The 15210-nt window shown below is 54.4% G+C and overlaps 5 protein-coding genes across 5 annotated transcripts; 2 read left to right on the forward strand and 3 right to left on the reverse strand.

Annotated features, from left to right (window-relative positions):
- Positions 1 to 752: 752 nt before the first annotated feature.
- QC761_601170 (uncharacterized protein) lies at positions 753 to 1028 on the reverse strand (the record flags this gene model as incomplete). Its single annotated transcript, XM_062880578.1, has 1 exon — positions 753 to 1028. The coding sequence occupies one exon, from the start codon at positions 1026 to 1028 to the stop codon at positions 753 to 755; it is 276 nt and encodes a 91-aa protein (XP_062729582.1).
- An 865-nt stretch (positions 1029 to 1893) lies between these two features.
- On the forward strand, positions 1894 to 6090 carry QC761_601160 (uncharacterized protein). The gene is made up of 2 exons (XM_062880577.1): positions 1894 to 3528; positions 3838 to 6090. Exons 1-2 carry the CDS (start codon positions 3281 to 3283, stop codon positions 5879 to 5881), a joined length of 2292 nt encoding a protein of 763 aa, XP_062729583.1. The 5' UTR covers positions 1894 to 3280; the 3' UTR covers positions 5882 to 6090.
- Positions 6091 to 6654: 564 nt separating this feature from the next.
- Positions 6655 to 10342, reverse strand: QC761_601140 (uncharacterized protein; the record flags this gene model as incomplete). Its single annotated transcript, XM_062880576.1, is given in 4 exon segments — positions 6655 to 8057; positions 8112 to 8567; positions 9008 to 9433; positions 9446 to 10342. The coding sequence occupies 4 exon segments, from the start codon at positions 10340 to 10342 to the stop codon at positions 6882 to 6884; spliced, it is 2955 nt and encodes a 984-aa protein (XP_062729584.1). The 3' UTR covers positions 6655 to 6881.
- Positions 10343 to 11599: 1257 nt separating this feature from the next.
- On the reverse strand, positions 11600 to 13188 carry QC761_601130 (uncharacterized protein; the record flags this gene model as incomplete). The annotated part of the gene is made up of 4 exons (XM_062880575.1): positions 11600 to 11887; positions 11956 to 12801; positions 12850 to 13103; positions 13158 to 13188. The coding sequence occupies 4 exons, from the start codon at positions 13186 to 13188 to the stop codon at positions 11600 to 11602; spliced, it is 1419 nt and encodes a 472-aa protein (XP_062729585.1).
- A 1222-nt stretch (positions 13189 to 14410) lies between these two features.
- Positions 14411 to 15163, forward strand: QC761_601120 (uncharacterized protein; the record flags this gene model as incomplete). Its single annotated transcript, XM_062880574.1, has 1 exon — positions 14411 to 15163. The coding sequence occupies one exon, from the start codon at positions 14411 to 14413 to the stop codon at positions 15161 to 15163; it is 753 nt and encodes a 250-aa protein (XP_062729586.1).
- Between the last annotated feature and the right edge of the window lie 47 nt (positions 15164 to 15210).

Genomic DNA, 15210 nt, shown 5'->3' on the forward strand with positions numbered 1-15210 from the left:
ACCCAACTCCCAACAACACACCACCCGTCCCTCCCAAAAAAAACCAAAGTCCATCTCCTTCCCACCACCGAGACCCCTCATCCGCTCTACCGACACCAGAAACTCCTCAGGTAGTTTGGGGGGTCATAGGGGTTTGGGAATCATGTCAAGTATTGTAAGGAAAAGCCAGGATGTCGGTGGGGGTCGTTAACGTTGCGTCACATGTCACCAGGAGGTGCGATTGCGGTTGGAGTTAATTGTTTCAAACTGGGGAACGTCGATATGGTACGGGCTGTTCTGATGTAGAAAAGGGTGAGAGATTTGGTTTTTCAAGTCTGGATAGGCAAGGTTGCCGAGTTTCGTCGAGGCCCATGTTATCTTTGACCATCTCTTGAGTCGTGGGCGGCATCATAATCTGCGTCAAGTCACCTTGGTGTGTCATGATTGTGTTGCTACTGGATTGAACTGAATAGGTGGGTGCTACAGACACCGGGCTAAGATTTTTGTGCCCGGTGCGAGACTGGTGTTTGATATCCAGAGAAGGGCTCTAAGTTATACAGTGAACTGATCAACGTGGATAAAGTCAACCATTTCCCACATAGATAAACCCACCTGTGTCGTGTCTTGGTTCAACCTTGCAATAGCCCATCAAGTGACGGGCAACAACACCTCGCAATACCCCTCAGCTTCCTATCCACAATCTTGTTAGAGCATATCCTCCCCAGCTGAAATCAACCCCCCAACTGCATCAAAAATTCCCTGATTTCTCCCTCTCACGATAGTTTTTTTGTTTCCCTCCAACTTCGTGTTTGGATCCCCAGCTGACGTCGTTGCGGCTGTGTAGCCACTAGAAGCTTTGCCACCACACCAAGTCGAGGCATATCGTCACTCGCCAAGTCTTCAAGACACAACTGCCCGTGGTTCCGATAGGACCGGCAGACCAGGAGAGCAGGAGCTGGCCCCCCATATGTACCTGTATGCAGGTGCTCAACTGACGATAGTTGCTTCAACTTTGGTTTTGCCGATCTTTTCTGCCGCGGGAAGCCCATTGCCCTGAATACCGAAACCTGAAGGTGTGAAGAGACTGCGCCGCGATGCTGCAGCAGTTAGTTTTCGAACCGGTGCGTGGCTCATACCAAGCCCACCCACCAACCCAACCCGAAGTGGTGTTGCTACAAAGCTGGAAAGCTATAGTCTCAGGATGTGAGCCACGCGAGTTTCCAGAATAGTGGTTAGATTGCCGATCCTTTCTCGAATTTCACGTCTAGAATGAAACCCTCGATGGCCAAATGCGGGTGAGCTGGAAGTGACCATTGCTTGGTTTCAAGCTCGAGACATATGGGCGGTGCCGCAGTGCTGCTGTTGCATATGGTACCATAAGCAGTATAGATTGGACGAGATGGCGGTGAGTCGGTGCTCAGTGGGTTTTATTTTCTCTTGTCTGTTGTTATTTTGACTGCGCCGTTGAGGAGATACAACGCCTACACAAGGTCCCTGCTGGGAATGAAGCTTTGGCCAAGGAAGAGACAACAAGTGGGATGGGGTTGGAGATGGTGAGGAACCAACGAGATAGATGGTTGCCCATTTTTGTCCGTTCTTGCTGCGCTGCAAACATGCATAGACTGCGCCAGGGGGTCGCGCAAGATTGGGCCAGTGGCCGGAATGACGATGTGGAATGACATAGCGAGATGTTGACGAGAAAACGGGCGATTCTTTGGATGAGTTGTCTGATTAAAGAAGTCCTTATCGTGTAAGTGATAAGGGTGGGGTTAGGGTTGGCGACAGGAAGACCAACCCGCATGAAATGGGCTGCTGCATGAGAAGGTCTCTTGCTCAACACGCTCGGTCTGGGTTCTCCGGGAGTTTTGTTGATGTACTCTCTCGAACCATTCCTAGGTTCATCCATGCTTTCTACGACTTTTACAGTTCATGCCGGATGTGATGTCGTTGTTGCAGAAAAGAGCTGTCTGAGCTGGCCCCCAGATGCTATGCCCTGGCGATCAGTCGGTAGCGGCCGCCGTCTGAGAGACCCTCTTCCCATCCGTTGTCAGCAAAATCTGGAGAAGGAGCTCGGCAAGCGTCAGATGCGAAAAGGCGGCGCTGCTCGAGCTCATGATGTGAAGTCGTACAAGCTCCGAGGTGTTCGGAGGAGGGACGGGAGGGGTGCAGGGTGGATCCTCAGAGTGAAACAAGAGATATGCCCCTCTCATCTTCCAAAAATATCAGACGCTAGCGGCATTCACACCAGACTATCACACTGTATCTACATCATTATTTTCATAGGAAAGATATCAAAGCCTTTTTGAATCAGAGTCACGAGATGCACCATCTCGCCCCACTGCAACTTCGAGGGTAGCTTACTTCTTCAGCTGCTGCACCGCTGCCAGGAATTTTTAAGGGTTCTCATGGCGGCTTCCTGCACGATCTGCCTCTCTTCCAAGGCCTGTGCAGGCCTGCTTCCCAGCCGTGCATGCTGAGGCGAGGCGCGGACCACCATCTGACGGATCTTATAAGCGGCTGAAGAGTTGAGATGCTTCCATGATCGGCAACAGGGTAATGATTCGATACTGAAAAGAGAGAGAGAGAAAGAGAGATCATAGATATCTAGACACTTCATCCCGTCGTTCTAGACATTGGGTTTGGCTAGGCAATGCGGGCTGCAGGATCCGGCCGTTTCACCGACACCACCCGGCAGTAGCGAGAAGTGACCAAGACCAACAAATCTCGAGGCGTCCCCAATCACGCGTCAACGCCCCGAAGCCGCGCGCTGAGGACCACCGAACACGACCCAGTGCCGTGCGCGCCGCGGCGGCGAAGGGTTGCTCTGACCCAATGACCGATATCCTCGCACTCAGGTCATAAACAGACACCAAAACATCGACTTGGCTGTAGAAGTTCTGTGAGCTGTCCCACGTGGAAATAACGGTTGATATCAAAACAGCCACAGCCAATAACCTGATCCTTCCACAGCACCTTTCAAACAGATCTGGTGTTGTCAACAACGATACCCGGCATCTGAAGAAAGTGTGTGCCAGACTTATCAAGGTCCCGACACCCTCCAATCTCACCTCACATAAGAAGTCCTGTTCCAATTCTCACCCCGAGCGGGAGACCAACAGCGCCGTCTTTACTTAATTCCCGGAGATATCAAGGCTCATGCACCCCTGGCTTGGTCAAACCGACGCTGTGACGATCTAACGCGGCCTTGCCCGCATCCCGCCATCCCCACCTCCGCAGTCCAGCTTGGCTTATTCGAGAGAGCGGAAATCGTCAGTTGCGAGAAGGCCAGAGATATTAATAAATGCTACGGACAGAGCAGCCCAGGCAGAGGGATCTCAAGAGGAGAACTGGGGCTGTGGGAAGGACATCAGATACTATGCCTATGATGTGGGACAGGTTGAAGCTCCCTCAAAAGCAGGACGACGAGGGGCTGAGATTAGGTCTGGGATACAGCAACCATAATGCGCCAAAAAGCCGAGGGTACAGCTACACGATCAAGGGAGGTCCGCCTCCCCCACGGCCGCCTCGAGAATTTCTGGAGTCTCACCTGTGAGTTGCTGCTTGCTCTCCCATTATCTCACCTCCCTCTTCCTTCCAACCCAAGTCAGGCGGGGGTCACATTCGAGTTGCTGAGTGCCTGCCGTGTTGCTGTTTTGTGGGCTCGGCTGCAGCGAGCTTTTTTTGGGCAACTACAGCGCCTCATGCTTACCTACACACGAACCCAGTCGGGCGGCTTGACTTCACCTGGACACCTATTTTCAATTACTTCTTCCTTCATTCCAGTCTCTTGCCATCCACCGCAGCTGACTGCATCCGACTTCGCTTCCCCATTGCTAACAGAGTCACGTTGTACTGCAGTGAGACATCTGCTCCCCGCGCAGCAATACAAGAGCCACCTCCCCGCAACCCAGCTCGAATCAAAGTCCGCACCTCCGCCTACCGACCACCGTCGTCTGTGTATTCTCAAGACGCACAGGCACCACCGCCAGCCTCGAACTACACAGTAACCGTGGCTACCAAGTACGGCTACCGCTACGGCGGCGGCGGCGGGGCGGAGGAGATCTCCCCGCCAAGTTCTCCGGAGCCCGACTCTGAGGGCGTGAAGCGCTTCTTGCCCGGCGATGTCTCCCCAATAGAGGAGGACGATCACGCAGCAGCTCTTCTCCAGCAGCACCCGGCTTTCCGTAACAACGGTGCTCAGAATGAACACTCGAGACGGGAGCAGACGCCCACCCCCGAGACAGGCAGGCAGTCGCCTCGCCGGGCTCCCAACAGCCGTGGCGGTGGTGCTACCAGCATTCCCATGATGCGTAGGGAACGGAGGAAGCAGTCAGGTACCGTCATGCGCGAGCCAAACTCTACTAATCGGGACCACCCACCACGTCAAGAACCACCCCGCTGGGATCGGCTGACAGGTGAACCGACGGCGGCTGACCGTACTCGGCCGTCTCAAGGGCCTCCTGCCGAATGTTCTCAAGGTCTGGGAATTACAGGAACTGCCTGGGCATCCCCGCAGACCAGTCCTACACAAGCGCCTCCATCTTTCGCTGACAGAGTGCGGAGGATTGCCAAGAAGGCTGCTACTGGCCGGGAGAGAGAGCCTCAGCATGACACAGATCCCGCTGCGGGCGCCTTCACATCAAACCGCCCTGGTTGGCGAGGTGCGAGCGGCCGAACTGCCATCGTTGAGCCCGTCCACGACACTCCTGAAGTTGCACCCCTGAGGATCCCTGAGAAGAGCAGCAGGAGAACTCTTACACCAGTACAAGCAGACAAACCAAGGCCTGGCATCTCACTAGGGGGTGTGCCACGGCGAGGACAAACCCCACCCATCAGCCCTCCCGCAACTGAAACATCCACGGTCAGGGCCGGCTTGCGGGAGACGTCGCACAATGTCGTGCACACTCCGTCCCAGCTGACTCCCCCGCCGGCCTACCTCCATTCAGAGAATGCGCAGAGCTACCCGAGCCCGCCGCTTTCGAGCACTCCGCTCAGCGGGGGGGATGCACCAGCCATGGCTGCCAGACAGCTCTCCAGGGATGCCGTCCCCAGCATGGCCGCACTCCCCAGCCCCGAGTTTAACAGCCCGCACGAATCCAACGTGATTCGCAGAAAGCCACCTCCGGTACATACTCACCATCAACACCAAGACTCGGTCTCCTCTGTCTACTCGCAACCACCTCGAGGACCACTGCACACTTCCCCGCTAACTATTCCTGATATTGCCCCGCCGGCTACCCTAGCGGCCAACAACGACACCTACGTCCAGCCTCCCTCTCGCTTCAGCATAACCACATACGCCACCAGCCACACGGGTACAACCCGGGACGATGGCGACGAGCTAGTTGACGAGGACCAGCCACCTGTCCCCTCACTCCCAGTCGGCCTCCACCACGGCGGCAAGATCGACCCGTCCTCTGACAACAGCCCGGTGACGTCTCCGATCGACCAGTTCATGACGTCGCCTTTTACCACCCATACGGAGCAGTTGAGGATGGTAAACCCAGCTGTTGCCCGTGCGCAGGCCATTGAACGCCCCAGTTCTCGTGCTTCAGACATCAACAAGTCTCTCCCTCCAGCACCACCCGAGGGTGAAGCCCAGGATCGTGTCGGGTTGCTGAATGCCCAGTTGAGAGCGTTGGCAAATAGGCGAATCAACATCAACAGGTCCATTACCCAGATGACGGAGATGATGCCGACGGACAAGCTGATGAACAGCGAGGAGGTGATTAGAAAGAGGGAAATCGAAAAGAAGAAGGTAGAGGCGCTGAAGCAGGAGTTGTCTGAGGTGCAGAGGGAGGAGTATGAACTGGGCTTGAAGCTGCACCGGGCTTACAAGAGGCTGGATAGGGATAACGAGTTTGAGCCGACGGGGTTGTGGGTGAGGAGAGTTACGAACTAGGATGGTATTTTTGAGGGAGAGGGGATTGTGGTACGGGTTTTTGTTGGAACGGGACAGGATCTTTAGCGCAGGAGTTTTGTCATGGGTGTTATGGATACTTGTTATTTATTTGATGGGGAGACGGATTGTTAGCAGCATGTTTGGCGTTGATTTGTTCACTTTAGCTTGAGCTTGCTTTGGCTGTTTTGCTAGTTTTGGAAGGATTTGGGGGTTGTGATATGGAAAGAAATAAAAGGATATCAAAAGGGGTGGGCTGGGGGAGAAGAAGGGTATGTGTATGGGGATTGATTGGGGAGGATAGCACGTATATAAGTGTACAGAAATACATATTGTTAACTGTAGATGGTTGTGTACAGGGGAAAGGATATCATGTCAGTTGTGAATAGCATACACAATGAGGGTATGAAAGGGGGGCCTGCTGCGCACACGTAAGTCCACTGAGATGGATTGTCTAGGTCTGAGAAGACCGAACACCCAAGCAAAGAGGGCAGGAACCACGTACCAAAGTAAATAGAGCAACACAGCCATTCATAAGGTGTCTTGTCGAATTTTGTATGAACAGTTACTCAATTAATATACCCATCTTTTGCAGGAAAAGTGAAAAAAAAAAAAAAAAAAGAATACCCTGTCTCGCCTATCGCCTACCTACCACGCTATGCCATGCATGAAAAAGAGAACAAATAACTTACCCCCAGCCACACCAACCAACCAACCAACCAACCTTTTTCACCCTCTGATAAAACCTACACCACCCACCCATTGCTTTTTCCTCTTCCTTCCTTCCCAAACTTTCTACTTAAAAGCCAGACCAGATACAGAATGAGTAGCGAAAAAGAAGAGCTGATGATGATGATGATGTTGATGATGATGGGTGTTATATCAAAGGGTTGCAAGGTCGTGGTTGAGTAGGTATATATATGTGCAAAAGAAGCAAGAGCAAGGGAATATATGTAAAACAATAGTTTGGTACAGATAGTTTTCTTTGTTGGCCATGATCAGGTTATCCAGGAGTCATCGACGCCGTGGAGCCAGCTCTACTCCCCGTCTTGCCAGCCGCCGACGCCCCCAGGCTGTTCCTCACGTGGGCGGGCAACGTAGAAGGGATATCCTCGTCATCACCCGACGAGTCCGAGTCGTCATCACCATCGTCGATAGCGATGGGTTGCTTGGAGCTGTTCCCATTCTGACCATTCAGCGCAGCCGTCGCGGCAGCGGCTTGCGCTGCGAGGTCGGCGTGATTGGGGGGTTTTCCAAGCGCGGGATAAGGATTGCCGGTGTTCTGAACACCTGAACCACCTGCCCCATCAAAGCTGGCCGAGACCTTGCGAGTGGGTGTATCCTCCACACCAGTCCTATAGGGCGTCTGATACCCCCCATTCGTGTCCGTCCTCCTCCTCTTCGCATCGTGCTCCTCCTCCTCGGCAGCACCAGGATTTGGCCTTGGCGTATTGGCAGCCACCCACCCAGCTGCCGGTGGCCCAACAGGCATAGGCGGAACAACAGGCACAGGGACATCGCTAATGACCACTGGCCTATCCTCTGTCTTGCCAGCAGGCCCCATGGACGCCCTTGCTTGATCCTTTTCAGCCTGCTTGATGCCCAGACGCTCCCTCTCAGCCTGAATCTCCGCCTTGGTGCGTCGTTCACGCAGCCTGACTCCGTACTTCTTCCGGATCATCGATTGCTTGGTGCCGAAGCTGTTCCTGAGACCCTCGACTCTCTGGCGTCTTTCGTTTTCATCAGGGATGGCTTCCGCCTCGGCAAATCTTGGTCGGTATTTGATCTCGGCCTCGTGAAGCTCCTCGTTCATCGCTTGGAATTGTTCAGGTGTGAGGTGAGCATATGGATCGCCCGGGATGGGTGAGGCTGTCGGCGTTCCTGCCAATGCGCGATTCACGAGCTGGGATCGCGCTGGAGTTGACAAGGAAGCGTTAGGGGTCCCGTTTGGCGCCGATGAGGCAATCGGTACGGGGCTAGCATGCTGAACGGGAGCAGCTCTTGGGGGTCGACCAGGCCCACGAGGAAGTTTGACCGTATCCAAATGACCGCAAACTCTACCGTTGAGGTGGCCATTCAGATCTACGAGTTCTGTGAAGCCCTGACCGCAGTATGGGCATGAGTGCTTGAATCCAGCCGAGGTGGGTGGTAATATAGTGCAAATGCTGTATGCAGTGTGCTACACATAGCAGGTCAGCACGCTATTTCTTTGTCAAAACCGGCATGCACTCACATATTCAAAAGCCGAAGTCTGAGCAAAAGTACGGAAGCACCTAGCACACTGAAGCATTGGATGTTGCGACGACGGGGGAGCAGACGGAGCAGGAGGATAGCCAGCCGCCGGTTGGGTAGGGTGAGCTTGGTGGCCATTAGGAGCAGCGGCAGCCGGATGAGCTTGGCCCTGTTGTTGTTCTGGGATCACATCGCCCAGTTCATACCCCAGCCGTTCAGCTTTCGCGAGAGCATTGGTCAGTGGAGCGGCCTCGATGGTCAAAAGTCGCTTTTCCAGACATTTGTCGAGGAAGTTGTCGCTGGCCTTGTCGATAATCATGTCGGCGACCTTGTCGATATCCGCGGTAGTAAAGTGGTTCATGATGTCGACAATGGAGTCGGCCACCATCTTGGCTCCAAAGTCGCGGACGGCACGTTGTGTGATGGATGGGACCGCATGATGAATAGAAGCATTGAGCTGTTGAGCTGTTAGTGGGAACGGCACCGGACCACATTTGTTATGCGAAGTCGGGACAATGGTCGAGCCGGGCGGAGGACGGTATGGCGATTCGGGCATGGCTGTGTGAGAGGGAGGAGGGAGGTGAGATGAAAATCAGATCAAAGGTAGAAGGGGACATATCATAGATACGAGGGCATAAAGAAAGCAGCTGGCGGGCAGGCAAAGAACAAGCAAGCCATCCACTCTTGCCTGCAACTGACGAGAGTATCTTTCCACAGCTCCCCACCGGCAAGAGCAACTCTGCCCATTACAGGGAGCAAGCGCGAGGACAATAGGCGAGGGCGAGGGCATGGGTGCTCGGGATGGGGGCGCGTCAAAAGAATGGATGAATGAATGCGGGTAAAGTGTGGAAATACCGAGATATAAAGAGGGCAATTAATATGAGATATGCAACTTACGATGAAAGCCTGATGAAACTCTGTGCCCAACAGGCACTTTTCCCAGTGGTCCCGCACAATGCGTCGGACGGCCTCGGGAAGACTCTGCTGGATCGCATAAGTCATGCGCGTGCAGTCGTCGACAAACTTGGGGTTGGCGCTGGCATGGTCCAGCGTCGGCGATGGGAAGCCTCCTGAGGTTTGCGCCGGCATATGGCTGGTCCTCCGAGCAGGCGGGTCCATGATCACGGGCCGGTCAGTCATGGACCGCCGGGGAAGCGGCTGCGATGGCAAAGTATGCTGGGGATAATGATGGGGCTGTGGCTGGTGATGGTGCTGGGGCTGCTGGTGCGCGTGGTGAACTGCCGGTGGGTGATGGGCAGATGGTGGTGGATGGCTGGGCGCGGTCCAACGGTGCCAATGTTGGGGTTGCGACTGAGGTTGCGACTGAGGTTGCGACTGTGGTGGTTGTGGCAGCGGCGGCGGAGGAATTTGTTGTTCACGCGTTTGTGGAGACACGACACGCACTGAAGGATGAAATTGGGTTGGATGCACAGGGTGCGCTTGATGCGATGGCGGCTGCGCTTGCCCAGGATGCGCAAGAGGTTGCGAAGGCAGGGACGGGGCCGGGTGATGATTTTGTGCTGCCGGAGTCGGTCTTGGTGGTGGAAGTGGTTGTTGTTGCGGTGGTGGAGGCTGAGAATGTTGCTGTTGCGAGGGTTGTTGCGGAGGTGGAAGTTGTGGGGCCGGGCCGGTGGGAGCGGGACCTTGGGCAGGCACTGAGACGGAAGCTGGGGCTGGAGCTGGAGCTGGAGCTGGAGCTGGGACCGCAGGTGGAGGGGCTGATGAGAGGACTGGTGGTGCTGTTGCTGGTGCTGGTGCTGTTGCTGGTGCTGGTGCTGGTGCTGGCGCCGGCGCTGGAGCTGTTGTGGAGGTTTGAACCTCCTCACCGTCCGGCTTTACCACTGGTGGCTCGTTCACACTACTTCCAGGCCGGCCGATGGCCTCTGACATCGAGGCCATAAGCCCATTTACTGTTCCTGGTTCCCGGGGATGGGAGAAGGAGTTTTCGGAACGCATCTCCGAACTGGCCGGTTGAGCACCGACCACGGGCACAGCATTTTCAGTCGTCCGTGACGGTGTTTGTTGCTGGATACTTGGGACCACCGGACTGGACTCTGCCGGCGGATTTTCGTGTGGCCCCGTGGACGGTGAGCTTGTCACTGCCGCCGCTGCTGCTGCTGATGGTTCTTGTCCATGAGCCTCCATGGTTTTTACTGTCTGTTTGGCTGTGGCTTCCTGGTTCTGTGGTTGCTGCAAGTGGCTTTCATGTAACTGTGTTGCGAGCTGAAGCATCCAAAATGCTCCTTCATGACCCTAGGACCTTCCACCCTTCACAGATGCAGCTCAGTGATGTTTCTTGGCTGTCTGGATCTGCATCGAGTTTGAGCTTCCAGCCAATTGCTGTAAAGTGCAGGACGGGCTTGGACGCGGCAGAGGTACCCGCAGTGCTGCTGCTCAGCAACACACCCACACACACACACAGAGAGAGAGAGAGAGCGCGACCTCGGTACTGTGCAATGTGTCACACTGCCAACCAAATATTGTGAAGCAGAGAAGGGAGTATGGTGATGGTGATGGTGTGTGGTGGTGATGTCTGCGGACCGCAGGGTAAAAGTAAAACGTTACTGACGGGGGCGCTATGGCCGTCCCCTTTGCTTTTATCAAGAAAAGTTTTCCCTCGTTTGAGAGTAGCTTCCTTCGGTTAAAAGGGGAGGCCCATCGTGTTTAATAAATAATTAACAACTTAATTAAATTTGCACAGCCAATCCAGCTAGCTTCCGGCGACAATTATATTTGCTAACCAGTACATAACGCTACTTGGAGCCCTGGCCGTGCACGGGCAACACACAAACTTTTTCCCACGGTTCCACTTCAACCATCAATTGCGTCCAGGGATCCCGTCGTCTCACGCGTTTGCTTACAACATCATGATCAATTCCTTGTATCCAAGTCATCATATCATGTATTGTTGCTTTTTTTCCCCTCCTCTCTTCTTGCTGCAATGCTTCGGCTTTGAGCTCAGCTTCATGTTGTCACCTCCAAGCGACTCCGGCTTACCTAACCAAAAAATATTTCAACCATCATCGTAGATTTACCCGCAATCTGTGTCAAATTGTACCCGTCTCATATGCTGAAACACAAAACGCTGAGAGTAATCCCACGGGAGAGCTGTGACAGGTTGCATCAATTCTGGCTTTGTCATAGCTCGAGTCTAGGGGTCAGGAGTACTCTGCCGTTGAGAAGGGTCCTTTGAGATCATCTGGTGGGGAGGCACTATTGGGGTTACATGTCTGCGGTGGTGGTATATGCATGTACCCATCGTCATTATGCAGTCTGTTCGCTTTCATGGCACAGCCAATATTGTGACATCTTTTCGTTGGCCATTCCCGTTCGTTCTCACTCTGGAAAAGCCACCGACAAAATAGTATTGAGGTTGTGCTTAAAGCCCGTCATGCGCCAACGCTTAGCTCATGCATATCGAGGGTATAAAATAGCAAATTGGTATCATTACATGTCTGGCTAGAAAATAAGTAAACCGCCCGACTACGCTTAAACAGCCTCGCCAAGACAGGCGAGCAACAGCCTCTCATAATCACCACTGGTTTCACCCCTGACTCTGCTAACGAGACTTCTGTGATATCTCTTCTCGTAGGCACCGCGCACGTTCTGCATGTGAGTGCGGTCCCAGTGATATCTGATAATGCGGCTGGTCAAAAGGTGGTCCTTGGTTCCAGCGCCAGCCATGGCATCCTCAAGGAGCGCAGCATGATGCATGTACTTGTCGAGTCCCTGCCGAAGCTGGAAAAGAAGAGCATCTTCCATGTGTCCAGAGAATTCCTGCAATATTGACGTCAGTAAACAAAAAAAAAAAAAAAAAACAAAACATATGGTATGGCAAAACATACCCTGCGAATAACATCCTCCAAACTCCTAGCATACTTCTGCTGGTACTCATACGCAATAGCCCGAATCTGGTTGTCGTTCCTCGTGCTCAAAATACTGCACACCTTCATCTCATCCGTCCCGACCTTGCCCTCGGTCGCATTGTAAAGATCATTCACATCCCTATCAATCTCCATCTTCACCACCGGCGCCGAGTCCTCCGCCCTCGTCGCCCCCAGCACAATCATGAAATGCCTCTCCGTCTTCATGCTCAAATCACCCTTGACATCATCCTCAAGACGCCTTCTAAACACGCGGTGATATTCGCTCTTGATGGCGTTCATATCGGCGTTTGACCTGCCAAGCAAGACATCGTTCAGAACCGCCTCCTTTGTGCCAATACCAGCCATGGCATCGCGCAAAAGGTGGACATCGTGAAGGAGAGGGCCGCGGACGATGGAGATGAGGCCCGTCTCGAACCAACCGGAAACTTCACTCTTGATGTCCTTTTCGAGATCGCGAGGACGGTGGATTCGGCTGTAGGCGTCGCGGAGGGTGCGAATCTGGTGGGGATCCTTGTTGGCGAGGATGCGGATTAGAGCTTTTTCATTTGTGCCAAAGCCCTTCATGGCGGCCCGCAAGCCCTGAGCGTCGGCATCGGGGCTCCAAGCGATGATTTGAGGGGGGCCATAGCCTGGCGAGGCAGGTGTCGGGGGATATTGGTGGCCGTACTGTGTGTACTGGGCAGGAGGTTGGCCGTAAGCGCCTTGAGGTGGTGGGGGTTGACCGTATCCTTGCTGGGGAGGAGGAGCGCCGTAAGCACCTTGAGCAGGGTATTGGTGAGCCGGGGAGGGCGCGCCGTACGGTTGCGGAGGAGCGCCGTACGGTTGCGGAGAAGGAGCGCCGTACGGTTGGCCCGGGGGAGGAGCGCCGTACGGTTGGGCAGGTGGAGGAGCACCGTATGGTTGGGCAGGTGGGGGAGCGCCGTATGGTTGTGGTGATGGCGCGCCATATGGCTGGGGCGAGGGGGCACCGTATGGTTGAGGTGGGGGAGGCTGTCCGTAGCCATGGGGAGGGGGCTGTTGATAGTACTGGCCTTGAGGAGGAGGAGCGCCGTATTGCTGACCGGGCGGTGGTTGCTGGTAGTAACCCCCTTGTTGCGGAGGGGTTTCTTGGTTTCGTGAGTAATGCGCCATGATGCTCTGGGAGTCAGTCTCGAACTTACGGCCGTACGGAGGGTATCCTGAGTAAGACATTTGTCCTTGTTTGCAAATGCGAGATCTTTGTTGGCTCTGGCAAACAAGAAACGGATTCGTAGAGGGTAGCGGTTAGGTGGTTGGCAGCAGAGGAGCAGCCAAGAAGCAACAAATTTTCAAGGTGGATGCAAGTGGAAGGAAGGACAGCATCAGGAGAATGTTGCTTATCCATGGTTATATACTATATACTACATACCTATCTCCCAAACTAGATGTGACCTGCAGATCAATGGCCATCAGCGCGAGGCACCAGGCCCGGCTGCCTCTGAGCCTCTCTGCCCCTCACCCCGCATCGCACAGCCATGAACTGCTGAGAGCCTGCCCAGAACTATTGCGTCAATGTGTGGCTCAGCAGCAGCTTGCTGGTTGCCAAGCGGCTCAGCCCAACGAACATCTTCCCGAGCTTCGGCCACCATGTAGACGGCTATAAAGAAGCGCTGCCTCGCGATGCAATGTTAGCAGATTGTGCCTAATTGCTACTCCTCGCTCGCGTGGTCTGGACAGTGACAGCAAAAAGTGAAAATGTCCAACCTTGGAACTCTTGTCAGGGTTGCCCCTCTATCTGTACCCCGAGCGGCATCTGCGCCACACCCGAATCCCGTTTGTCACACTCAATACCAGCCTCCCCCGGGTGTCGTCGGCACCTCTCTCTCTCTCTCACACACACACACACTCTCTCTCTCTCTCTCTCTCCAGTCTGACAATACTATTGTCTCGGTATGGAGTACAAAAGCAGCCCACATCTAAAACTAGTTTCACACAGTCAGTGACAGTCTCTGCTCCTCGATAAGACTTTTCATCTCATCTTTCTCTTCCTCCCCTGCCCATCAAAGGTGGCTGGGGGTGTGTGGTCGTGGAGTGGTACGTTAGCGCTCCCGAGCGGGCGGGTTAGGTGGGGCAATGCAGGGGTGGAGCTTCAACCTCCTCAATTTCCAAATCAAGCACTCCCCGTCGCCCAAAACACTTTCTCGTTCAGCACACAAGAGCCTGTGACTGCGACTGAAGCCAGCCATCTGAATTATCATGGCCTTTCCTCGACTAAATAATCCTGCACCATGAGTGCTTTCTCAGGTTTGTTCCGCTTCTCTCCCTCTCTACTGTCTGCCGTCCCTTGAAACGCATTCCTGTCTGCTGCAGCTTTCCAGCATCTCGCTCTGGCTGCTGTGCGCCTTGCCTTCGGCCATTTGCATCTTGACACATCAGACACATCAGTGCCTTCAAGATGCATTCCAACCGAGCAACTCTATTTCGTTTAGCATCCTACGCTCTCTTTCTTCCTTGTTTCTCTCTGCCGCTCCATGAGTCGCCGTTGCAACAACCAGCAGCCCTAGCGCCCAGGGCGACCTATGCGGTAGTCAATATCGATGGAGGAGGTTCCGGCACGACTCCGGGTGGGTCTCCGGGAGGGTCCCCAGGAGGAGGGATCGGCGCTGGCAGCCCCGGCACTTCCGGCCCCGGTGGTTCAGGGGGCTCAGGGGGGTCCGGTACCGGCAATCAGCCCGCCCCGAACCCCGTGACCATCACCGTGGTACAGACGCCTCCTACCAAGACAGCTGTTCAAACAGTTTTTATGACGTCGCCCGCAGTCACAAATCGTATCACAAACACTGTCGTCGTGACGAAAACGGTTGAGATTGTCAATATCGAGCCCACATCCACGCCTGCAACTAGCACGGCTCACCCTTTCCCGACATCGTCGGCCCAACCAGTGCTACCCATTGAATCCTCACACTTGACGTCAACACTGGTGTCGATCTCGTCCTTTTTGAGCTCGTCAACAGCGACACCAACTTCAGTCCTACCCTCAACCACCGATGTCATAGTCGTCACTTCGATTGCTGCTGTCCCCGAACCAAGTTTGAGCAGCAACACGACATACGATGACGGAAAATGGCACACCACATATCCAGCTTGGAACGGGACCTTGGACCGCCGGTCCAATCGTTCTCGGTTCCGGCAACGGGCTGCCCCCTGAGCGCGGCATGTTTTTGGCCAGCATGGCACCGATGCTGCACGAGAGGG

Source organism: Podospora bellae-mahoneyi, chromosome 6, assembly GCF_035222275.1.
Source record: "Podospora bellae-mahoneyi strain CBS 112042 chromosome 6, whole genome shotgun sequence".
Taxonomy (NCBI): Eukaryota; Fungi; Ascomycota; class Sordariomycetes; order Sordariales; family Podosporaceae; genus Podospora; species Podospora bellae-mahoneyi.

What these genes read in the sequence shown, in the direction of transcription:
- QC761_601160 (XM_062880577.1), top strand. Translation starts at nt 3,281, where the DNA reads ATGCTACGGACAGAGCAGCCCAGGCAGAGGGATCTCAAGAGGAGAACT. An exon ending in GAATTTCTGGAGTCTCACCT is followed by an intron (nt 3,529 to 3,837) that starts GTGAGTTGCTGC and finishes GTTGTACTGCAG; the next exon opens with TGAGACATCTGCTCCCCGCG.